Source organism: Lissotriton helveticus, chromosome 8 (genome assembly GCF_964261635.1).
Source record: "Lissotriton helveticus chromosome 8, aLisHel1.1, whole genome shotgun sequence".
NCBI classification, from domain to species: Eukaryota; Metazoa; Chordata; class Amphibia; order Caudata; family Salamandridae; genus Lissotriton; species Lissotriton helveticus.
In genome coordinates this window covers 213168026-213195036 of record NC_136069.1, presented here as the reverse complement: position 1 = coordinate 213195036, position 27011 = coordinate 213168026, and the positions used below count along the sequence as shown (strand labels likewise).

At 44.2% G+C, this 27011-nt stretch overlaps 1 protein-coding gene across 1 annotated transcript in view; it reads left to right on the top strand.

Annotated features, from left to right (window-relative positions):
- Positions 1-27011, top strand: part of IFNAR1 (interferon alpha and beta receptor subunit 1) — a 215356-nt gene that overhangs the window by 14868 nt on the left and 173477 nt on the right. Inside the window, exon 2 of the mRNA XM_078656953.1 lies at positions 25680-25812. Within this exon, the coding sequence (XP_078513079.1) occupies positions 25680-25812 (133 nt within the window). The remainder of the gene's footprint in view (positions 1-25679; positions 25813-27011) is intronic.

Sequence of the window (27011 nt, the reverse complement as noted above, 5' to 3'; positions counted from 1 at the left end):
AAGAAAATCTATTTCTTTTTTTCTAAATATGGCATTAACAAAAGTTTTGCTAAGCTAAGATCGCCCTCTTCCCAGCTTTCAAGAACAAGCAGAGTTGTTGTAGAACATTTTTTTTTTTACCATGGTTTTAAGTGTAGTCTGTTTTTCCTAATAATTCTTATTTCAAACAACATTAAGTGTGTTGTGAAAATTGGTGTGAAACCCAAGGGTGTTCCAGGAAAGGTATACAGTTCTGGAAGCCAGACAAAATTTCACATTTAGTAAGGGGTCATTTGTGTAGATTGCTCATGCTTTTCTCAGAGAAACAAATGGTTGAAATAAAAAAAAACGTAAATAAGGAGGAAAAAATGCCAATTGGTTACACAGTAACAGCCAATTTACAAAATTAACATTTCGTAATGCAATATTCAAAGCCATTACCTGAGCTGCAGCTTATGAAGATTTTTCTAAAAAAAATGGGTATGAAGGAAACCTATGTATTTTTGAAATACAGAGAAGATTCTGAATTCAGGAGCAATGGTTGTTTGTACACCTCTGTTTTCGAGGTAACTCATACTAATGTGATGCAAAACGTTTCCTCTCATGTACATTGGCTTATATTTGGAAGCCACAAATAGAGAGAAATCCAGTTGGTAGTAACAAATATTCTATTATTCTTTGTTCCTACACTTTCCCAAACCTAGGGGCCCGATGTAGGTCGGTCGGTAACGGCCGAAAATCGGTATTTTTGGCCGTTACCGACCGGTATTCAGTAAACGGTATGTAGGGCCACATATTTTACAGAATCGGTAAATTTACCGATCGGTAAATTTACCGATTCTGTAAAATACCGAATGGGTATTTATACCTAATCGGTAATTTTGATATGTAGGTGGGACTCTTCTGAGTCCCACAACCCTTACCGAATCTGTATTTTACCATCAAATATATTTGATGGTAAAATACCGATTCCGGTGTGCATGCACATGTGTGCATGCACACCTGTGCCATATGACAGGCAGACCTGCCCTTAGGGCAGGTATGCCTGCCACATGGCCCCCGAATCTTTTTTGGGGGTGCTAGAGGGTGTCAAAGTGACACCCCCTGCACCCTTGTCAAAATCTGTATTTACCGATTCGGTAAATACCGACCGGTAATGCCCCATTCATTCCTATGGGCTTCAAAGCCCATAGGAATGAATGGGGCGTTACCGGTCGGTATTTACCGAATCGGTAAATACAGATATTTACCGATTCGGTAAAAGGAACATCTGGATGTTCCTACATATCCACCCCTTAGATTTACCGATTTTTAATTACCGAATCGGTAAAATTCGGTAATTAAAAATCGGTAAATCTATTTTAGCTACATCTGGGCCCTAGTTCTTTAATATTGTCTTTGGATAGACACAGTTTAAGGTATGGGCATAGAAATTCTAGATATTCTGGGTTTTGTTCTGCTGACTCTGTTGTGGGGGCTGTGTATAAGTCAAAATAATATCTGGTGAAAGTGTTATTTATTTCCAACTGTTTATTCTATATATTGCCCACCTCTAAGACGATTGTGCAAATGTGTTTTCTTGTGGTTTCTCCTTTTCGTAGCAAAGCTAGCAGCCAGCCCGCCCTGTCCTCGTCGGTGTTTCCTAGCTACATCCTCTCTGTAATTCACTCTTTTTAGGTGGCAGACCAGAGTATTATATTTCTAGCAGATCACATGCATACTTTTGTTCAGTTATGGCCTTGAGTTATAACTTACAAATGTTTTGTTCTGCTGTTTGAATTTCTCTCTCTGTTGAATGTTATTCTCTATTCTGTTTTGATGCATATGACTCTAATCATAACCTTAAAGGAGTCACATTCAGTCGTGTAAATATTTGGCACGCAAAACAAATATCTAAGAGCTTGTGTGGTTTTGAATGTGACATCTAGCAGCACTTACCTTTTTTAGTTACTATGTTGCTATTGCAGGGAGGGCTGTGCCCTGTTCAATTGACAATAGCAGGGATATATGATCAGTGTATGTTTGACCGAAGTACTCTATAATGCTGATTTTAGGTATATCCCTTTACCTCTATGGGACATGTCCAATCTGGTGTGCACTCTGAGTACTGTTGAGTAAAAGGTGTCCTTCAGCTCACTGGGGTGCATTTCCCACAATATGACTGCCAAATGACATTGCAGTGTCCAAATGTTAAACCTCTAGCTGATGTTTGGGGTTCCTCTTCTAGAGTACCCTCCAGTATTATGATTTTGCAGAAAATGTCCTCTTCTTTTTGTTTTATTCTCATTCTCCGTGATTCCTGGAACTAGTCAAATCAGTGTGTATCTATTTATGCCTACTTCGACCCTTGCGAGGTGCATTTCTTGCAGCCATGCTATATGCACTGTTTTCCACTTCACAAATGCATTTAATTTATAGTGTTAAGTGGGTGTGTCAGTCCCCTTACATTCCATGTAACGCAGTTATACTTATTCTCTCTCTCTCTCTCTCTCTCACTCGCAAATTAATTTGTAGGGAGCTTCCGCCTTTTGGGCACACTGGTGGTAGTGTATGACCGCGTTTGAAGCAAGCTATCTTTGGACACCTGTCAAGGCTTCCTGTTGTAGCTTTGTATCCCTGTCTTGGTCTGGTTAACTTAATTTCCTACTCCATAGCCAAAGTGTGCCTAACCTCTCAATGGAGTATCTCGTATCCTCTATACAAAGCTTTAGTTCATCCCTCTGGATACATGAAACCTTTCAAGGTGGGTTCAAATGTGAGCTGCCATCTCAGACATGTCCCTAATTCTCAGACTTGTAGACAATTCAAGTTTCACCTCCCATCGCCCATTCCCTCAGTTAAATAAAACACAGTACTCGGGTAGCTCACAAGTCTGACATCGTTTAATGCAAAGTAGCCAATATGGTAGAAATAAGTGAAAGTTGTCATTTCAGTGAACCAGAGCATCCACTCATAATCCAGTTGGAGGTTATAATGCTAACATATACATGTTTCTCTCAATACAAGGTCAATGGAAATGTGGAAACGTGATTTAAACTGTTACTTAAACAAAACTATCAAATGAGCAGGAGGCAGAACCTTCACACAAGAGAGAATGACCTGCAGGAGAAATACATCTACATAGCCAAATGTTGAATTTACTAGTGTTTTGAAATTCATGCTTCTCTCTGCCAACCCTCACGTTAAGGCTACATTTAGTATAACATACAGGAAAATGTGCAGTTGTATAAGACTGAATAAAATGTCTTCAATGCTTCAGAAATACATGAAACTTTGCTCACATACCAAAGCTAATGTGCACTTCAGGTTAATAAAAAACAATATTGAAATTCGGTCAATTAACATAAGAGTGCATATTAAGGGATACACTTGTAATGATGTGTTCATAATAAAGCAGCTCAACTTTGGTGGCAGTATACGGCTCGACCCAAGATGACCCAGAAATTTTGCAGTTTTTGGATGCAGAGTTAGCAGGATGACCATCCCAGGTTGTTATAGGAGGTGACTTAAATATTAACGGGGCGGACGGGTTGGGGGTAGGATCGACTAGAACCTACAAAGGTAGGAAGAAAAGAGTACATAAGGCATTGGTCAAACTTTTAGAGAACAATATTCTGCAAGACGTCTGGGGCAGCATCAGACCGGACCAAACAGGATTTACTTATTTTTCTGCACCACATCGTATTTGTGTTCGATTAAATTATTTTTTGATATCTAATGATCTAATAACTAGGGTAGAAATTGATAGGCTCCCACGAATTTTCAGCGATCACAACCCCCTAGTTTTAACAATGAAGTTAGAAGGGAGAACTAGATTAAGTAGGACCTGGACTTTTGAAAGAGGGCTCCTTTTGGATAATAATTATACACAACATATGTCTAAATGGATTAGTGAGTTCTTTGAGAACAACAGAGGGAGTGCTCCAGTGGGAGTTGTATGGGACGCCTTCAAGGCTAGTGACCGTGGAGAGACATGCAGTTTTAGTGCATACAAACGGAAAGCAGCACGATTTAGGGACAGTAATCTAGTGAGGGCCGTATTAGAGGCGGAGGAGCAACTCCATAAACACGTAATAAGGGGTGAGCCGATTGAACAATCGACTATAGAACTAATGAAAGTAAAAAGTGAAGCTGAGGAGGATCTGGCTAATAAGGCAGCACAGTATTATACTATTAAAAGGGAGAGATGCTACGAGTATAGCGAAAATGTTGGACGTGTACTCGCCATGCGGACTAGACAGATAGCAGCAACCGGGCTTGTTAGGGAGATTAGGGATGAACATGGAAGGTTACATTCAGACTCGGAGGAAATAAGGGAAGTTTTCAGGAAATGTTATCAGTCATTATATGATCAACAATATTCCAGAAATACGGAAGAGATAAGGGAATATCTTCAGAATATCCCGGTTGAAAGAGTCTCTATGGAAGACGCAGAAGGGCTGGAAAAACTGCTGGATCAAACTGAGGTTCAAGAAGCTATGGGTAATCTTCCCTCTGGAAAGGCCGCTGGTCCGGATCAACTCCCTTTAGAGTTTTATAAAACTTTTTGGGGGAGTCTAGGGCAGGATTTAATTAGAACAATCCAAACTGCACAGACTGGGGAGTCTATTCCCAAATCTTGGAGTTGCGCAGATATTGTGTTAATATTAAAAAAAGGGAAAATAGCGACTGAGCCAGGGTCTTATAGACCAATCACGTTGATGAACAATGACACTAAAATATACTCGAAAGTACTCGCAACGAGATTTGCAGGAATTATAGGTGCCCTAGTCAGCAGTAATCAACATGGTTTTATTCCTGGTAGAGGGACGACACATCACACATGGAAAGTCATAACCATGTTTGACGCCGCCGAGGTCACAGGAGACCCGATGGCCGTAATGTTGTTAGACGCTGAGAAGGCGTTCGATCGGGTCTCCTGGGACTATCTGTGGCACATCCTAACAAGAGCTGGGATAAAGGGGGGTTTTGTGAGAGCCCTACAGACCCTGTATAGGGAACCGGTTGCAGCTTTAAGAGTCAACGGGGGGGTTACGGGTCAATTTCAGATTAAGAGAGGCACACGGCAGGGGTGCCCCTGCTCGCCACTTTTATTTGCCATGTATATGGATCCACTAATTCGCAGGATAGAGCTATGTCCAGATATTACCCCATTAAATACACTACTCGGTCCCTGTAAGATACTCGCTTATGCTGATGATGTGGCGGTGATAACTCCAAACCCCACGGAGTCGATAGGTTTTTTAGAGGCAGAGGCTTGTAAATTTGGGCATGTCTCGGGCTATGCTCTAAACACCTCAAAGACACAGATTATCAAAAATTCTATGGCTATCTGTTATGATAACCGAGTGGTTCAGGAGGGGCTTTATCTAGGTATTAATGTTACAGCCGACCTTGATAATCTGGTGGAAAAAAATATCGCTCCAATAATAGACAAAGTAAAGAAAGATCTTGATCGATATGAGAATCTCCATTTATCACTAGTAGGACGAGTCAATATCATCAAAATGCTGGTTTTGCTAAAATTTCTGTATGTTTTTAGAGCAATTCCACTTTTAGTCTACAATAAGTGGTTTAAAATCTCTGAACAAATGATTAATCGTTTTGTTTGGGCTAGGGTAAGAGTATAAGCTGGAACGTTTAGGGTGTACAGGTGAGAAGTAATTGGAATGGGTTAAGTCTAGGGATTATCAGTAAGATTAAGAGCAAAAGTCTTATTTTTAGGTAAAGGTAACAGTATTAAAGTAAAATAATTCTTTTTTTATCAAAATGATAGAGTAAGTCTCTAGAGAAATGTACAATCAGTGAGATGTGATGGTGAAATAATAAGAAAAAACACAGATTGACAAGGGAATATAGATGAATAAAAAGCTGTGGGAAGATGGCAGACCTACAGCAGGTGAAGAAACAGTTTGTATCTTTCTTTGGATGACTTTCCAAACTGGTTTCAAAGTATGTGTCACAGAACTAGGTCTGAATACGTTCGTGCCAATTTTAAGACCCAGCATGCAGTGATCAGTGGAGTTTGGCAACTTGTGATGCTCAAACTGATGTGAAAGAGATGCGTGAGTGGAGAGGTCCTTTGTGAGAAGTATTTGGTATGACACAGGAGGGCAAGAAATGTATTGCGATAGTCCTATCACAGGTATGTCACTGTTCATAGGTTGTTATTTATGTGTGTGTTGGGGGGGCTGTCCTATATGGTTACAGTTGGGTGTGACACTCGAGCCAGTGATTCACTGAGTTTGCTTCTGTGAGCCAGTTGATGCAGTTAAGCATATGAGTGTGGCAGAGAAGTATACATGAAAAGAAAGTGGCCCTCATACATAGCACAGAACTTATTGCCATAAGTGTATCATATGGAATACTGTATTACAGAACATGGCCCTTCTTTTGAGTTGAATGTAAATAGCACAGAGGGAAGCATCTGTAGTTAAGTATACTTATTGGAAGTTGAACCAGTATATCTTTTATGAACAGATTTTTTAACCCTCTGCGGGGATAAGTCAGGTTTTGCGAACTCTACAGAATGGCAGGTGGCTCTGCGACACATCCAATTGCAATGACAAGTGCAAAAATTATCCAGGTCAAATTTGTGTCCAATTTTTCTCATACCTTGAGGATTCTAAAGGTATCCAGAGTGTGTGGATTCCTGCGGAGGGAACCAAGATAACAACTAAAAAAATTGCAAATTTTTGTTTTTGGTTGCAAAAGTGGGAAAAAGTGCTGTGCAAGAAAGCCCATGGTGTTCTTTGCTAAAAAATAACATCAGAAAAAGGTTTGCTGTGCAGAGATCACCATTTTCCAGGAGCAGGAAGAGTTGTAAAAGCAAACACATTATTACCACCGTTTTTTGCATTTTTTGAACTGGTATTCCATTTTTCCTATTTTTTGCGGTTTCAACCTGTTTGTGGTGGAAACGCGTTTGAAATCCATAGGTGAACCCGAAAGCTATACATATCACTAGATAACATACCAAGTTCAGGAAAGAGTCATTTGTGTAGTTTTCCCTGGGTTTAAAAAAAAAGAAATTAATCATTGAAATCAAAAAGTACAGAAAACGAGTAGGTAAAATAGTAACTCATGCCTTTTTGTGGTGAAAACGGGTTTGAAACCCATAAGTGAACCCATTGACAAAATTCCAAATTCAGGAAGCAGTCATTTGTGTAGATTGCTCTTGGTTTTCCAAAATAAATTAATCATTGAAATCAAAAAGTAAAGGAAACAAGTAGGAAAAATAGTAACTTGTGCCAGTGTTTTCATCTGTAGTCTCTTGCCCTGAAGGCTGAATTACAAAACTAACATAAAGTTATGCCCATTAGACCCTACTGGTCGCAGGGTCATATAGTGCTTGTTGGTTGTTCAAAAACATGCACGACAGAGAGCCAGCAACTGAGCTTCTGCGGGTAGTTATTTTTCATTGTGTACTGACCATGCAGCAATTCACATGGTAAAATCTAATGAATGAAAAATGCGTATGAAGGAAACCTATATATTTTCTAATGTGCCCATGGTACTGAGTTTAGGAATAATGGGTATTTTTACAACTCTGAATTTGGGGTTCCATTCTGTCGTGTTATTCAGAGGGCAATTAGTAAAATGTGATCTTACTTGCACACTGGCTTACATTTGGAAGCCAATAATGGAGAAAAATTCAATCCATAATACATTTTTTTATCCATTTCTGCATTGTCACACTTCTCCCTATAAAAGCACTACCTAGGCTGCATGTGCTAAATTGTATGGCTCCGCCAAGCACCTGCAACACAAAATGCCATAGAACGCAACATGTAGCCAACATTTCCTGTCAAACAAATGACCTATTTTTGCGATGTGCGTTGCTACGGTATTTGGGGCCTGGCTTGGCTGCCACCTGAGGAAACCTACCAAACCGAGACATTTCTGAAAACTAGATACCCAGAGGAGGCCCGAGTGGTGTACCTTGCATGGATCCCACACATTTTTCTTACCCACGCTGCCCTGAAAATCGGAATCTTTGCCAAATATAAGGCATTTTCTGCACATTTCTGGGAAGTAAATATCCAGAGTTAGTAGGGATCCACAAAGTCCCTACGACCCAGCATTTTCACACTTACATGAAAACATTACATCACTGTGCAGCATGGAGAGTTCATATGTTCCCAATCAAAATCAACCCTTTTTTGTGACGTGAAAAGAAGTGGAATTAGGGCCCAGGTTCGGCACCCACCCAGGGAAACCATTCAAACCCCCAAATTTCAGAAAACTAGACAATCAAGGGAGTCCAGGGGACATTTTTCTTTTGCAGTGTCCCAATGCCTGGGAGAGTCTTCCCCACCCCTTCTTTTTTAAGATCTTTTATCCCTGGTGCATATTGGACTTTCTGCACATTGTCCGCCATGGAGCAAATTGGATGTAAACTGACCTAATCAACGCCTAGGGTGGCAGATAAACTGTTGTGCATGTTTTAGGGTGGAGGCACTTCCCAGTGCCAGCGTAGGCTGCCCACACCCCATCCTATTTTTAGACTTTTTCTTGTCCCTGGTGTCTTCTGTGCTTTCTGTCCCCATGTTTTTTTTAGACACATACTCCCCCAGATCCTGGGTCAGTGGAGCAGAAAAACTGTTGTGCCCCTTATGGTGTGGGGATACAGCCCCAAGCTTGGGTGAGCCACCACATCTCCCTCTTTAATTTTGTGGCGTTTTTGGTCCTGGAATTTAGTGGGCTTTCTGGGTTCAGAAAGACTGTTGCACCTTTTCTGAGGTGAGAGTATGGCGTGGCTTCATAAATCGCACTGGGCGCCACCTCACTCATAAATATGCCCCAGAGTTTTGAAATCTAACATGAAAAGTGATAGCTGTCTAGACTATGGAATAAAAGGTTATATTATCACGATAGTGCAGAATCAATAACTGCACAGTGCTTCGTATGTTAATGTGGTTATGTAATAAGTGTTCAGTACACAAGCACTTTGCAGGCTAATAATATGTATTAATACATTTTAAATAGGAAGATACTGCAGTCATAAAAAAAAACTCCACTGGCTGTAAATTTGTTGTTTTCTAATGACTTACTGCTCCTCAAAGAAAAAGTATCTAACTTAGGAAATGCACAAAAATGGTCTGATAACACCAGTACAGTCCCTTTTTAAATTACTAAAGCAGGAAGTCACTTTAGATTTACAGAAACAGATGTGTTCGCAAATGCTGCCAGTTGACTCTGGGAATTATTGCAATGCAATGTTACTTTCTTCTAACTGCTGCTGGCTGGATCGCACTGTTCATAATAAACACTGTACTGAGGGGCGGTGGGTGACATTTGAAAGTGGTGGGGCGCAAAGTCATTTGCATACTGCACCGTAGCGAGCGAGCGTAGAGAGCGAGCCCGAACCCTAAAAGCGGGGTTTGGGGGGATAACCCCCCCAAGAAAATTTTGAAAACTAGGAAGAAAAATCGTGCATTTTCAAGCAAATTTGAGAAAGCAGGAAGGTTAATAAAGCAATTGTGGAAGTGCAGTTATTACATTAATAGATGGCTTACCATAGGTAGCTGCTTATTCAGTATAACCACAGAGCTTCATACTTTCTGTCCTATTACGCTCAGGTGCTGAATTCAGACTACAACACTTTCATGAAAATCTCAGATCAACAATATTCACACCTAAGGTGGGAGCAAACGAGTCACTCCACACTTTTCTGGCAAAGAAACACATTTTAAATTACTGTAGGACTGGTATATACATCTGGCGAAACTCCACAAATAATACCCTAGTGCTAGTGCGCCTCGCTGGCGAGATTGTGATATGTTAACATAGGTGATCTTCTTCATATGTCGTGACCTTGTCCCAAAAATACGGCCCCCTCGTTGTGCTTGCTTTCCTGCCCCCTGTTCCCTCGTTGTGCTTGCTTTCCTGCTCCCTGTTCCCTCGTTGTCCTTGCTTTCCTGCCCCCTGTTCCCTGTGTGTGGCTCTCTGTGTGTGTGGGGCTCTGCGTGTGTGTGTGTGGGGGGCTCTGTGTGTGTGTGTGGGGGGCTCTGTGTGTGTGTGGGGGGGGCTCTGTGTGTGTGTGGGGGGGCTCTATGTGTGTGGGGGGCTCTGTGTGTGTAGGGGGCTCTGTGTGTGTGGGGGGCTCTGTGTGTGTGTGGGGCTCTGCGTGTGTGTGGGGCTCTGTGTGTGTGTGGGGCTCTGTGTGTGTGGGTCTGTGTGTGTGGGGGGCTCTGTGTGTGAAGGGCTCTGTGTGTGTGGGGGGCTCTGTTTGTGTGAGGGCTCTGTGTGTGTTGGGCTCTGTGTGTGTGGCTCTGTCTGGCTGTGTGTGTGGCTCTGTCTGGCTGTGTGTGTGGCTCTGTCTGGCTGTGTGTGTGGCTCTGTCTGGCTGTGTGTGTGGCTCTGTGGTTGTGTGTGTGGCTCTGTGGTTGTGTGGGTGGCTCTGTGGTTGTGTGGGTGGCTCTGTGGTTGTGTGGGTGGCTCTGTGTGTGTGTGTGTAGGTGGCTCTGTGTGTGTGTAGGTGGCTCTGTATGGGTGGGTGGCTGTATGTGGGTGGCCGCTATGTGCAGAAAAACACTTGCGAGTGCAAAATGAGGGTACAGTGTCTGCCCTTAAAGTCCAGTGAGCTCTGCACCGTCTTTCAATCAACACACCCTACCCAACAGCGGTCAATGAACCAATCCAGAGAAGAGTGGGAGCACGGAGGACCACACAAGACACGATCAAAGGCTGACCCAACAGCTGCCGATGGACCACACCAGAGAAAAGAGGGGGGAAAGAGGGCGGTATAAGACTATCAAAAGCCAACCCAACAGTGAACGAGAAGAAACCCCAATGAAGTAATGTGATATGATTAAAAGCCAACTCAGTGACTGCTGATATACAGTGTGGCAGAAAGGAACAAAGATGACTTGACAGAAGTGTGATAATGACATTCAACTCAATTTTAAAGGGAGTGCTGATAGAGAGACGGTAGGGGTGAGAGTGAAATGATGTTAATGAAGACAGCTCAGCATCTATCAACATTGCTGGATAATAGAGAGAAGTCAGGGCGACAAAGAGCTGCACTATGTTTCAAACCAACCTTAACTAAATGTGTAAATGTGCGGTCTGACACCAATCTGATAAGACTGGGCTGATTTTTAAAACAATACCACGACGATCATGTCCATGCAAGCTCCCTTTATGTGCCCGCACACAGCCACACACTATGGCAGTAAGCACTCTTTAATGTAGGTAGACAAACTCTGCACGTGCACACTGACTTTTATTGCATATAGGCACCCACGTTTAATATATGCACAGACTCACTTTCCTTGTACAAACACACTCGCTGTATGCACTCAGTCACTACCCTTGAATGCACACATGCTTCGTGTGAGGCCACACTAGAACATGCTTCCCGCAGGGACGTGTAGGCCACGCCTGTCTGCCCGCATCTACACTCTCCTCTATACAGATATACGATGCCCTAGTGTGTCCTCACCCACACTGTCCATGTTCACACTTTCCCTGCTGCCCAGGGTTGGATTGGCCTAAGGGGCAATCAGGCAGTGCAGAGGGGCTAATCTGACAGGTCAGAGTGTAAGAAAGTTTTTGGCTTGTTCTATTACCTGCTGGGAGGGTTTTATTGTGTATTTTCCCTGATATTGTCACACACGTTGCCTGCAGCTAGCACAAATGCATGCAGTCTCCCTTTACCTTTATTCTCCCATCTCTCACGCACACACACACACAAATCACTTATATTGACATTCGCACTATGCCTTTATGCTCCCTCCACACACACTACCCCTGTTCTACACATTATGGGATGCACACACGCACACACACTGAACTCTAATCACACACAAACACGCAGACCCACCTGCTTTCCTTGTTTAAGTGTGTGGGTTTAGGTTTAGTTGAAATGATTTATGGTTAGGAGTTTAGATTTGGGCTGAAGGGGTTGGGCGGGAGGTATTTATGTGTTAAGATGTAAGTACATGGGTTTAGGATCAGACTTGAAGAAAGATGTGGATGTAGCTATAAGATTTGGAGGGGGTTAGAGGTGAAGTCTCTTCCCCTTGGTTCGAGTTAGGCCTTGGTTTGGGAAGGTTTAGCAGAGATGATAGTCCAGATCGAATTACTTCAAATGTACAACTCATATTGCCCAGGGTGTACACACAGACCCCTTTCTCTCAATGGCTGCTCACCATCTCTCTCTCTCTGTCTCCGCACCCTCCTACCTTCAGTTCTGTAGACAGCCACAGTATGCCACCGGGGACTCAAGTGTACCTGCAGCACACACTGACCCCGAATGCCCCCTTATCTACCCTCAACCAGACCCTACAAAGACATAACAGCATACATGGAGGGAGTCTTCCAATGGCTATGCCAGCGGGCCACCTTCCATCCCGGACTTTTGCCAGCAAAACAAGCCCCTCCCCCCGCTCTTTATGAATACTCTGATTCCCAGATACCCCATTAACGCACAATTCTTCAAGGCATGCAGGTTCGCCATGTGCAAAAGTTAGCAAAGGATACTCACTCGTACAATGATCCCTCAATGTGCTGTGGGGGTGTTGTTTGTGTATGTTTGTATATCTTTAAGAGTGTGGCTGTATATTCATCGTATTGTAACATGTTGTGTACCTTGGAGCGGGGGTGTGCGTGCAGTCTTTAATTGCGTGAGTGTCTACCCAGTGAGTATTAGACGCAGTGACATGTTGGTCTGTGAGTGTGAGTCCCGTGCGTGTGGTGCTTAGAGGGTCGAGGTCCCGTGCGCAGGCTTTAACTAATGTAATGTTTAGGAAGCCGAGCGGTCTCGGACCCCAGACACAGCTCCCGCCCCTCCCTCTTCCTCCAGACATCCTCCTCACAGCTCTTGCCCTCACTCGCCCCACGCCTTCCTTCCCTGCTATTACCTTGGTCACTCCCCCATCCTTCTAGCGTCCGCTTCGGCACTCCTGGGTCTTGAATCTCCCGCCCCCCCCTACTCCCTCACGCCTCGAGACGGAGCACGAACGGGCTGCACGTTAGCGCAGCAAACTATTACTTACCGATACACTCAAGGGACAGACTACTCAGTACTCACCCAGACAGGCAGCGACGCTGCGACGGAGAACACACCAGGACTGGAACTGCACTGACACTCCACGACCACGACACCGGGGCCTGCTTGCTTCTCCTCCTGGCTCCTGCCCGGGGTCGCGTCACTCTGCCCCCGCCCACCCACGCGCGGCATCCAATAATGGATGTTGTACGGTGGGCCAGCCAATCCTGGTGCTGCATGCAGCGCCAGAATTGGCTAGGGTGGCACATGGACTGCTCGCCCTGGGCAGCCATTCAAACCCGGCCCGGCTGAAGCCGTACCTCCAGCCCCTTCTCTATGCCTAAGGGCATCGGCGCATGCGCGGGCAAGTCTCAGCCCGGGGGTATCATGCGCGCACAGTGCTGGCCTGCTGCAGCTGCTGTCACTCAAGCAGCTGCAGTAGACCAGCAGCCCCGCCCCCACCCCCTCCGAGTCCGACCGCACGGCGCACCATACCATTGAGGCATTGACGTGACGTGACGTCACATGATCCCGCGCTGTTGAAGAGATTGAGAATATTATATTAGTTACGAGAATATTACTAGTGTGTAGTGCATGCACGGTGCGTCCAGGGTTTAGTGGGGCTACGGCCCTACGCACCAATGGACGCACCGCGCCTGACTGTACTTACGTTTGGTAACAATCTTTCTAGTGGATATTCCCCAGGTGTCAGAATTGATCCAGAAACTTTTAGAGAAGTTCTCCTGTGTGCCAATAGGTGGCGTCGTCTGCCTCTGCACTGACATTGTTCCATTCAGAAAGTGATGAGCAAAGCAGCAAATAAGCGCTTCCCATGCGCCCTGACATTAGTTGCTTTCAAGGCTGTCTGCATCCTCAGACGCAGAGCACATCAGAAGAGTGATATGAACAGCGTGCAGATCTCAAAATTGGGACCTTTGTAAATGGAAAAACTTCTTTTTAATATCTATTGGCAGCCCTTGGTGGAGGCGCTCACAGGCAGGGGCTGCCAGGTCTTTAATTACGCTGATGACACCCAACTCCTGGTCCACCTTGATCATACCAGCCAGGCTCAAGAATCCGTGAGAAATCTTCTCACTTACACTGTAAACTGGATGGCAGTGAATTCACTAACAATTAACCCAGACAAAACCGAGGTGCTTATTGTTCCAGCTCAAAATAACCCTTGGTGTGAATTGTTCTGGCCCCCGGAGTTGGGCGGGGCACCAACTCCAGTAGCAGTAGTAAAAAGCCTGGGTCTGAAGATTGACTCTGAACTGTCGCTGTCTAGCCAGGTATCGACAGTGGTAGGTGTTTGCATGAATCTGCTCAGGCAACTACGGAAACTGGTCCCGCTTCTCTCCACCTCCGTCTTACAAACAATTGTATCAGCCACGGTCATCTCCCGGCTTGATTATGGGAATGCTCTCTATTTAGGCATCCCACAGAAGCTATTAAGGAGGTTGCAGGTGGTCCAAAATTACGCAGGTAGGCAAATTTTTAGCCTACCTAGGCGCACAAGAGCTACCCCCTTGCTCCATAAACTACACTGGCTGCTGATAGTACAGCGGGTTCACTTTAAGAGCTTGTGCTTAGCCGACAAGGCCATATACGGAGATGCGCCACAATATATAAAAGACAGAGTACAAAAGTACGTGCCGGGACGGACCCTGTGTTCCTTAGAAGCATGCAGATTAGCCTCCTCTAGCTTCAGCCTTAAGACTAAAGGGGGCAGAGCGTTTTCGATTCTCCTGCCAAGGATCTGGAATGACCTGCCAAAGTCCTTACGTAGGGAACCTGCCTTGCTCCCTTTTAGAAAGCTGCTAAAAACGCATCTGTTCAGAGCAACACTGACATCTGTTTAGCTCGCTGTCCTGCAGTTTTCTGCTTCCTCTCTAAAGCGCTTAGAGACCAGTGGTTTTTTGCGCTATATAAAAATAAAATAACAATAACAATAACAAAAAAGAGTCCAGTTCACATAACAGGTTAGTGAGGAATCTGCGGCTAGATAACACATCCACCAAACAGATCATTACCAAAGGTATGTAACTTGTTCTTCCAATGGATAATTCTAACAGCATATTCCTCACCTTGTGAAGTGTCAATTTATCAGGTATTGTACCAATCCACAGATTTGTCCCAAAGACACTGATTTTTGTGGAGGGATGCCTCACTGCCAAGGTGAAACAATGACCTCAAGGTGCAGTTCGAAGGAGATCAACTGTTAATGCTCAGTCTCCAAGGATGGAGATGTAAAGTATGCCGAGTGCAGCACCCTGCCCTGCTACTTGAGAAGCTCCTCCCGAAGTACGACATTCTCCTGGCCCAATCTGGTGCCACTAAGATGATTTGAGCCCAGTTTTTGATTATCTTCAGAATTTGGGGAAGGAGAGGCGGTGCCGGGCAGGCATACATATTGAAAGTGTCTCAGAGTGAGAGCTGCTTTGGAAACTTCAGCTCGCAGAAGTGGTCACACTGCATGTTCTCAATGGTCGTGAGAAGATCAAGCTAAGGTTCACCCTATTGCTGGAAGATGGCCTGTGCCAACCTAGGGTGCAACTGCCATTCGTGATCCGTGATAGGTTTGCACAGAGCAGTCAAGCTTTTCTAAAGAGGCAATGTGTAATGTGTTAGTGCAACACATACACAGTAACACAACGAAAAATGCTCCACCTTGGGTTAGAAAATGAGATAATAATTTTTAAGAGTATAACAAGACGGAAGCGACAAAAATCCAATAAGTAGAACTGGAGTTATGAATTTTTAAAGAATAAATAAAAATATAATGCTTACAGTTTTTAAACACCAACCTGGGATATCTCGTCATGCTAGACCGGGATAAATCCAAATTCAGGCCGACCACGATGGAGCACAGACTGGCTACAGGACCCACGCAAGTCTCGCTGAAGCAATTCCATGTAGTTGGTGTAGCCTCGTCGACTAACCCCTTGAGCGATGTAGGCGATGCATTGTTGTCGAGCCATGCAGTCTGTTGTTGTCGGACCGTGTAGTCGGTCGAAGCGATGTCCTGAAGCAGCAACTCTGACATCGGAGGAGATGCGTTTGTACCGATCGGCCCAAAGCCTCTAAATGGGCCAGCTCAAAATCAATGACTTGAGATGCAGGTGCTACTTCTCCAAATTGAGACATGGGTTAGGAAAAAAATGAAAAAGGCAAACTTGGAGAACTGAAAAAGGTTCGAATTGGCCTTACTATAGAGTTGTAGAGGAACAATGATTTACTAAATGGTACTGCAAGTCCTATCCCACCACTGCCACCAGTGTTAGAAATTGGATTTCTGGTTGGTAGAGGTATGTACCCTGTCCAAGCAGGAACCACCACTCTAGTCAAGGTAAGGTAGATATACACTACAACATAACCTGTGGTCACCCTCTAGTAGATTGGCACAGAGCAGTCAGGATTATCGAAACAAGCAATGTGTAAAGTATGTGTGCAACACAAACACACACACAGAGTAGCACAATGAAAACACCACAAAAATACTCCACATAGGGTTAGAATAATAGGTTTTGTGAGTAAAACAAGATCAGAATGACAACAATCCAATGAGTAGAACCGGAGTTATTAATTCTTAAATAATACATGAAAATATAGGCTTAGAGTCTTAAAGCGTCAACCTGGGATATCTGGTCGCACTAGACCAGGTGTGCCGGGTTGGGGTCGCCTAGTAGGAAGACAAAACAAGAAACTGACTGGTGGTCCGCTATACCTTTCTCCCCTACTCTTGTTCCCTTCCAGCACGACGAGTGGATATCGGAAGATAAATCTTTATTGTTCCCTGCAAACAACGAACAGGAGGACGGCTCCTTTAACTGGGGGTTTATGCCAGACGTGAGTCTGCCCACAAATGACGTCAGCCCGCGCCCGGCGTTATCTGCGAAAACTTCCTGGTTCCCTGTGTGCCCAGACACCGAAGGAGAGAAGGAGTGGTGTACGGGAGTGTTCGAGGTGACGAGAGGACAAGAAGGAGAGAGGGAAGAAGACTGAAGACCGGGTCCGGCTGGAGCCGCGACGGGGCCAGTAGGCCAAGGACCCTGCGACCCACCGTGCCACGCCCCAGGAGGAGCGTGGCTCGAATAGGTACGGAGCACGTTCTCGGGGTGGGTGGGAAGGTAGGAGCCTAACTCGACCACCGAGACACCTCCAACCCCCTCCAGTTTTTAAATACCCCTTCAGCACATCTGCACGAGCACAGACCCAATCCTTTCCTTGTGTCTCACCCAGTGCACTGTGTGTGGTGTTTCTTCTCACTCCTTGGCCCTTCACAACGTGGGCTCTGAAGAGCAAGAGTCCTGATATTTCTTTTTGTTGTTTTTTTCTCTGTCCTGCAAAACACTCATTTACCTGACGGGATCCCCGGGAGCCCGGACCCTGAGACCAGGACCCCAACCATTCAAGTCAAGCCAGTTCCCAGGAGAGTGGGAACCACTGCTACCACGGATCCTGACACCTTTAAAAAAGAAAGACTTACTCACAGACAACGTATCTTTGGAAAAATAATACCCTATCTGACCCGACCTGGCCTACGCCCTGTTCTTTCGACCCCACCACACCAGGGTAAATCAAATTTCAGGCAGACCCCGAATGAGCAAACTCACTCAGGTCCCACTGAGAAAGTATCTTGGTTGGAGGAAGCATCTACGTCAAGCACACGGTGATGGACCAGATTAGGCAATGCATCCTTGTTGATCTCTTTGATGTAGGCGATGCGTCGGTTCCGATTTGCGCAGTCGGTGATGTCTCGTCGACCCACTCCTTAGCCATGCAGTCTGTCGTCATCGAGCCAGGCAGGCCGTCGTAGTGATGTCCTTGAGCAGCAACTGCGTCGACGTCGAGGAGATGCGTATGTTACGTATGGCGCAAATTCATTGATGCATCGGTTTTGTTGAATCAGCACAGCAAAGCTTACTTTCAACGTCCCAGGACTAGATTAGCACCACTTGGCAGGTGTAGGACTCACATATGGCAGAGTCCAGGAATTGTTGCAGGGTTGTAGGAAGTCTATTATGTCCGTGAGACTTCTGAATAGGTGGCAAGCCAGTAAGCCCTTGGGGTCACTCTGGGTTCAAGTTAGATGGGTCTAGTTGTTTCTCCAGCAGGGCAAAGAGTAGCAAGCAGCAGGCAACAGGCAAGACATCAGAGCAAAAAAGCAGTTCTTCCAAAGCAGCAGTCCATAAGAGTGGCAGTCCTTGTAGCAACACAGCTAACCTTCTTAGGAGACTTCTTCACCGGTCCAGAAGTGTACTGTCTTGATAGGGTCAGAGACCCTATTCTTATACCCAATTGTGCCTTTGAAGTGGGTGTGACTTCAAAGAAGGGTATTTGAAGTGCACAGAGGTTCTTTCTTCCCAGCTCTGGCACCAGACTATCAGTAGGGGGTAATCAGCCCTTTGTGTAGGAATAGGACACTGCCTATTCAGGTGTGTCAGCTCTCACCTCCCTTCATGCTCAGGAAGAGCCTTCAGAATGCAGATGGGTATTCAGCCACACCTAACATTCTTGTGGTTGTGGCTGTCTTGGCGGAATGCACAAAGTGTAGCTGTCACCCACCCCAGATGTGTATTGTGACAGGCTGCAGGCACAAATAGCAATAATAGCAGATACATGTCTACTTTCTAAAAGTGCAAAAGGAACAAATGATGGACGGAATGCTGAACAATGCAAACATTCACTCACAGTGACAAAGATCTGAGTTTAATCCATCATTCTTTTTCTCACCACACCACCTCAGTTTGGACCCAGCCATATGCAAATCAGTCTTGACCCTGTTCCTCATGGAAACAGTCCAGCCTGAACTGCCAAGCCAGGTCCTCCATGGACCAGAAAGAAGCATCCTGGGACCGGTTTTGGGGCATCACCCCTCATCAGCCAGGGTTGTGAGATCAGAATGGCCCAAAGAACATGTTGTGTTTTTGCTGTACTTGAAACAACGCAAGGCTGAGTTCCCTTTGATGGGGAAAAAGCAAGATCCATCAAATTGTATATCCTTTAAAGATGCATGGATATCCATGGAGAAGACTGTAGACCTATTCCAGGCATGGCGCTGAAAGGAAACTCTGGTACCAATGGCAAGTCCCAATGCTACATATATTAGATGACATTTTGAAGCATCACGGCTGTTCTCCATAGACAGTGTAAGAGACGCCAAAAGGTCATCTGTAGCAACTGGTAAAATGTGTCTCAGAGAGCTTTGGAGGAATGGCTGAGGAGACAGCTGGAATTTAATGATCTTAGAGCAAGGCTCGTGGAGGAAACACATTTGCTTTCCAAATCTCTATTCTTTTTTACTCATTATTAGGCGGAGTGGTAGGGAAGACATTGAGATTGACTTTGCTGGTGAGAGTCTGCACCACTAAGCTTTCTGACAGTTGATTACGTGTGAGAAAGGCAGGGTTACCAGGCGATGGGCACTGCTGACAAGCAATTTGTCTATTATTGTGGATGCCCTGAACCAGGCTTGGACCAGGTGCCTAAAAGATTGTCAGTAAGTGCCTCATTGAATGTCAACAGTGGCTGTGTGGGAGCCTGACCAGGTTGCAATACTTCTGTCAATATGTTTGTTTACTTAAATGGTTGGAAACTGTAAATTCAACACTTCAGCTGTCCTTCTCATCTCAACAGCGAAAGTGTCACTTTCCTCTGTAGCAGAACCTGGGGAGACTCAAGGCCAATATCAGGTAAAGTGTCAAACCCACTGACATCCTGAAGCTCTTTATGCTAGTTTTCCTTATCATATTGAGAAACACAATGTCGTCCTCATAGTTGTCTTTATATGAATCTGTTCCAGAAAGATTATGTAAGGCCTGATCCCTACCACGTGGCAAGGGCAAAGAAGCAGTTAACAGAAATTGCCAAATTGCTGCTCACCAGTCAGCGCTGGGCCTGACTTCGGTCTAGGTTGTGGTGGATTCAGCTTGTAGTCGGATAGCACTTTGGGTTATACATACTCCAAGTGCTATACATCCGCTTGCATCATCAGCATTGATGTAAGTGGTCTGCCTCAGGAAAGGGTGCCTGACCTTTACCTGGCACCGGAATCGGTGCAGACATGTGTGCAAAGGACACACCTGCACTGAGAGCAGACCTGCCATCGGAAGTCCAATAGGAGGCCCCTGCGGAACCCTGGGGCCTGAAGGCGCATCAAAGATAGTCGGTAAAGTGCCAAATATATGCGGCATAGACTCTTTGAAGGCTTCAACTTGCTACAATGCCACAAATGGACCTAGGAACTCAGGGTGTATTTGGACCAAACTCTGAATCAACACGGATGCTGATTATAAGTGAGATCGGGAGGCACGTTGATGCCCTCGCACTCTCTCTGGAGTTTGAGAGTTGTGAGAATGGGCTGTTTCTTACTTCAATGTCTTGTGTTTTTTCTTCGACTTCCTCGAAGACTTAAACCGTGACAACTAACTACCAAGGGAACAACTTCCGGAATGGGACCTTCTTTTTGACTTTCACAGTGTGGAGTCTCTTTTATTTTGTGACATAGAGTTGGGCCTTGCAGTCCTGTATTTCCTTTGTGTTCTTCTCGGCGGAGGCGCTGCAGGCCTTGGAATTGCAATCTGACCCCAAGCCTCAAAAACAGGCTTTGTGAGAGTCTGCCATAGACATATGTTTGTGACAGTCCCTGCATGGTTTAAATTCTGCAGTTCCTTTGCTCAATGTCTGGTCAAAGATCACGAAGGAGATCCGTATCCATTTCTGTAGAAAGTAACTGATGTCCACACGCCAGGGGAGGCCCTTATCCGCACTTGCGCTCATCACTTCTGAAGTGAAACGACGTGGGCGCAGAGCTGCACAATGCCACCTATCTATGCACTGGAGAATTGCTCTAAACGTTTCCGGATTCTGTCTGACTTTGGGCAATACTCGCATAGTAAATCTGCAGTTAGAAGTATCTAACAGAATAGCATTTTAACCAGTTCTATGCGTTGGACGGGCCCCGGGCGTCCGACGTCACGGACGGTGGGCACGGGATTCGCCCGCACAGTGGGGAATGTACGCCACAGCGAAGCGGTTAAAGGAGCTTCCATCCGTAAACTGGTATTTTCCTGTGTAACATTTGAGAACTGCTGAAATAATGGGCGACACAGTAACCGAGGAGGCCACACAAAACTGTGCATCTCTCTCTCATTAGCCCACTAAGCCACTAGTCCCGGCATTCTATTCTACCTTTGTACCATCCACACCTAAGTATCGCCCAGCTCACTTGCCCTCCCTGCTCTAGTTCTGCCAGTCTCAGCCTCAGCTTCTTTAGCTGTAGTCTCTATCTGCTGTCTTCTCAGCATTTCGCTTTGGATCTCTTTCCGATTCAAGGTAACCTTTTCCTCACTATTGCTACCCTTATGCTAGACACCCCTTCTCAGGAACATATGCTATTGCACTGAAGACACTCTCTCATTGCCAGGTTATGGTCTGTCAGTGATGGCAGGGTCCAGGCTGTCAAACAATGAGCTATCTCTGCACTCCTCGATTGATAACTTGAAAGGCTTTGCAAGAGAAAGTAAGAGTGATTTGGGGGACCACAGTAATGGTAGCAATCACCTTATAAGAGCAGTGACAACTTAAGAGCATCATAACAGTGCAGGGACTGACAATGGTTCCTTGGGGCTGTTGATGCCTTCTATGCCCGTGGGCTCCTGAAGCCAGGTTATCGAGCCCTCTACTTCTCATATTCCCATAGGCTCACCATATGAACAAACTCATTGTGCAAATTCGAGGGATACTTCGCTGCTTCAGTGCATTGTTTATTGTATACCTCCCATGAACAGGGCTGGAGTGTTGCAGCTGTTTTAATGTGCTTTCTAGGCCATTACCATATGCAGTCTGAAATCATACCTAAAGTTAATCTCATTATACACCCATCAGTGCTTTGTTCTACTCATGATAAAGTGTCACTCAAAGTGTCAGACATGAGGAATTGAAATGTCACACTGAAAACATTGCAAATATAGAAATATCACATGCACAATCTGAAAACTTGTCAGCTATGTATGTATTTTAGGTTTGGGTATTATGTAATGTTATGATATATTATGTTATTAGGATTTGTAGAGGGCGACTTATCACCCAAATGTATCCAGGTGCTGGAGCAGCTGAGTAGGTTGTCTGCTGGGAGTTAGTTGAAGAACCAGGTCTTTAGCTTCTTGCGGAATTCGAGAAGCAAGGAGGCTAGACTCTAGTATGTGGAGAAGGTCTCTCCATGTTTTGGGTGCGATGTAGGAGAAGGCTAGACTTCCCATTCTGCTTTTGTGGATATGGAGGGAGAGGGGTGAGGGAGAAGTAAGGCTCAGCGATAGGGGCCTTGTGTGTTGGTGGAAGAGGAATCAGCAGTTGAGGTACGCTTGTCCAGTGTTGTGCAGTGCCTTGTATGCATGCATGAGCAGTTTGAATTGGCAGCATTTTTGTATCACCCAGTGGATTTCTCTGAGGGATGGTGTGATGTGTGTGTCGTGGGAGGTCCAAGATGAACCTAGGTGTGCCGTTCTGCATGGTCTGAATTCTGTAGAGGAGGTGGGTGGAGATTCCGGCATAGTCTGCTGGTGAATAGTACTTGAGTGACCATACACCTGGTGCTCTTGGGGATCCATTTGAAGATTTTCTCAGGATGCATAGCATGTAGAAACAGGAGGAACTAACTGCATTCACTTGTGACACCGTGGTGAGTTTGTTGTTTAAGTTAATTCCTAGGTTTCATGCATGGTTTGTGGGTATGGGTGTTGGGTCAATATTTGATGGCCACCAAGTGGAGTCCCCTCAGTGACGGTCGCAGAAACCTCTTTGCAATATTTGTTAGTAGGATGGCATAGTAATTATATAAATTAAACCATTATATTATAGGCAATTAAAACATTTTTACATTTCGGCGATTACTGTGTGAGTACATGTACGTACACCTCAGAAGCCTTTTGAAGGCCGCACAAAATGGTCTAACAAGGAGTTTGCTGTGACATTCAGGCACCCTTTTCGCTCTGTGAGGAACAGCAGACATTTTAGGGTCAGTGACTATTTACTGTCAACCTTGTTATTCACTGGTGCGAGACTGCAGCAGTTTGGGCCCAGTGTGCTGGTGCCTGCTTGCAAAACTAAAAAAGTGGTATAATATGGAGACTAATTATCAGATGCAAATCTGTTCAACTGAAAACATGACTTTAGTCACTGAAAAACATTACCTCTTTAATACCAATACATGTTTATTATTTACTAAAGGACAAGCTCAATAACTAGTATTCTTAATACTGTTTACCAGAGAATACACCAAAACACATTTTATATATTTACACACCAATCCATAAATGACGTCACAATCTTCACAAATCCTATAGATGTAAAAACACGTAGTTATCTTGTTGAAGAACTGTAGACAAGAATTTACACATATATTTATCACACAACTTCATTTCAGTCTTCTATTTGTTTAGAAGTTATATGGCTGGCTTGAAGAATTTACAGAATTACACAATGAGGACCAACCAGGCCGTGGTTCCTTTAGTGTGCATCCATAACAAGTTTATGGAGAATTAAAATTTTTGAAGACTCCTTCAACTGGTATGTTGATGTGTTTCGTCCCTTTCTCATTTGGGCCTCATCAAGACTTCAGAAGGATAGAAGTGCATAGGCTGTAACTATGTCATTGGGCTCCTTACGCTGAGATTCATAAAGGTACAGCAACCAAGGAAGTCCGTGCTGGGATCCTACTTAAAAGGAGCTACGCAGCGCAAGTACAGTCTCGTCTCCTGTGAATTGAGAAGCTCAAACAGATGCCTGCCCAGGTTGTGGAGCGCAGTACGTGCTCCTCTCTCACTCAAAATGTGTAGATACTGCAGCAAGTCCGACTTTAAAGGAGTTACTGCTAAAGAAAAGTCAGTTGGTTTGTGTCCTCACAGGAGGTGAAGGTTGCTGCCTGGTCAATAAATGGCATGCTGGCCGTCACGCAGCAGCTCCATGTATAAAGGCTTGGAGCAACTTGGGAAAATAAAGTCATACAACAAAAAATAACATTTGAGTCTCTTAATGCTGGGAAGTGAATGGAAAAGTAAAGCAAAGTAGATAAATGCTCTCAGACAAGAAACCTATTAACTATCCAAACTATTAACTATCCTATGATGTGAATGAAAGTGGGCTGAAGAGGGGTGGCCAGTTATCCACTCGAGGTATGCTGTCATGTGGGCTGATAACATATATATGACTGGCACTTCAACAGAGCAATGGCTGAAAGAGGCTGAACCAATGCCTCCTTCTACATAGGGCTGGAGAGACAGCTATAGGTGTCCCTAGCCTATACCTTAAAAAACCTGCTTTCAAGTACATCTCTGTAATGGCTTTGCCAGGACCTAGGCTGCATCCATCAATTTGTTGGTACTGTCTGGTATTTAGTTGTGTCCATGTGATGACACCTGCATGCACCCAAAGGTACATTTATGGCATATTTGAGGCACAAAGCTGTGCTGATATAATGACACTGTTACATGTCGAACCTTGCTTATGGTGAGACACTGCTCTGCCCCCTTTGAATCTAAGCAAGGAAACGTCCTTGCTTCATATCAGGTGAGAAAATTGCACTATCTAGAACTGCTCATGAAAAAGAAGTGCTCCAGATATGTCCAAAAAAGAGCCTGGATTCATTCGGATCACTTTTTGAATGGTCATTTCCCGCAATAGTTATTAGGGTGATCAATCATAGTAATGAACAGTAATCAGCACAAAGGTAACACTTATGCCTGCATGTTTTATCTTTTGCATGCTATAGTTCATTACAGGAAATAAATAATATCTACGAACTTGTTATACCGGCTGATCAGCCTGTGTGGATTGTTGGTGAGTGAGAGAGTGCATGATAGAATGTTGGGTGTGTGACAGAGGTCAGTTGGAGTAGGGCTGAGCAGCAGGAAGGCTGCTCCTGGTGGGGTTCTCCTCTACATGTCTTCTATACTTAATTAAATATTTGGAATGTCTACCATACAACCTGGAATGGATCTTCATCCTTTACAACAAAGCTAATAACCAATCTTTGCTACATCATCTTTTTTATCTGATACATAAAACTTATTCTAATGTGTATTTAAAATAAATGACTGTTTTTGTTGTGTTTAATTTCGGGCTACAGTTTCCACTTTTATTTGTTCATGTCTGCAAAAATACTATTTCTTATGAAGGTGCAGAATACAAAGAGACTTCCTAATTTCAATGAGACTGGTAACAGCGGTTTCTGGCCCCTTTGGAATCATGATATCTGCTGCAACCCTGCAAATCTCTTCACGTTCACACAGTGATTTCGGCTGCTAGGCTGCAAAAGCAGCCGACCTCTCTGGGTGACACTCTGGTCCAAAATGAAGAATAGGACGGGGGATTACTGATTTGCTCCTTTAATTCCTAATTTCTAAGGGGGTATCCGGTACCAACTTGTATAGGGTCGGATTTTCCCTGCTCCCAGGGTTACTGGTACCCCCGGTATCAGTAACTCCTTGGGGACGGGGAAAATCTAGCGCATTTATTGAGCTACTCATAATGAGGGCCTAAATATTTAAGCAGTTTGTGGAATGGGAGTGGGTAATGCTACAACCATGAATTATAAGGAATAATGTACCCTCTGCCATAGAGGAAATGAAATGTGAAAAAAATAATAATCAAGGTGCAATATTTTGCCATTTTCACTCTTAACAGAATTTATTTTTTCTTGCTGAAGGCTTACAGAATCTGGAGCGGCCACAGAATGTTCAAATTTATATCGAAGATCCACAGTTTACTGTAAAATGGGACTGGTTTTCGAAATCTAGTACAGATGATTCCTATGTACTTTTTTCAGCATACTACCAACCGTAAGTTGACAGTTTATCATTTTATTCGTACCAATACTGTCGCAATGTGTTGCGTTTGATCAAAATACAACCACTTAAGGCTCTTTATATGTTTCCTCTTGGAATTTTGTGAAGGTCTGTGGTGAAAGTTTCCAAACCAAAATTCCCCATAATTTTGTTCGGTATTGATTTTTGTGGATCTACATGCTAATCTGCATCAGAGCAAACTATTTAGGATTATCAGCTTTTATTGAAAGTGCTCATCTCCAGAAATAAGACAATTGTTTGTATATTTTTGTTCATTAAAACTTCATCTGGTTATTCCTGTCTTTCACAAGTTACTCTATGTAGAACAGTTTACAAGAGAGCAAAGAAGACAAAAACCATAGCCCTCTCCGAATAAAGTATTTCAATACTTAATTATTCACACACAATAGATAAACGTTCTGCCTTAAACTATGATTAAACAGATATGGTAAACTAGGAAGGAAATGTTGAAATAGCAACATATCAAACAATTTCATTAATTCTCTTAATCTACTTGATAATGGTCTATAAAAATCCCTTATGTTCTCATTTTCCATGTGCATCATTACTTTTAAAATGCATCCTGGCCAACCACACTGTCCGTTTTCATACACTACTAACTACCCTACAGCATATTTAAGTTCTCAAAATTGAGTCTATTTTTATGCCTTCATAGGTTTTTATTTGAATCTTAGTTTTTTTGTTTGTTTATGTGCATGAGTGTGTTCATGTCTGGTTAAGCAGCAGCATGTTGTCATAAAGCTACCTCTCAGCATCTGTTTTGCCTCCTGGGCATAGCAACAACAGGTTGTATCTTCTGCAAGTTATAGTTCGGCGCACAACTTTTAATCCATTCTCTCATAATATAATGAGAATGTTCATTGGCCACATATGGCCTTTTCCTGCAGTAGATTTTTAGGTTTGTCCGCTTTCAATGGGAGCTTTGTTCTTAGAAGAGTTTCTTTCATTGCCTTTCTCCTGAGTCTTAGCATGTTCACCACAAGGCTTGTGGAGGTGTAAATTCCTACTCCTTTTTAGGTCTCGGCTAGCGTAGGCTGCGCATGCGCAGTCTCGCTGGTGAGATCTTATGTGTCAGAGTAGCGAGGCTTAAACCCGCCCCTCTTCTCCATTGGCTGGCCTCCTGAACGGCGGCCAGCCATTGGAGGAGAGGTCTCTGTGACAATCTCTTTTCG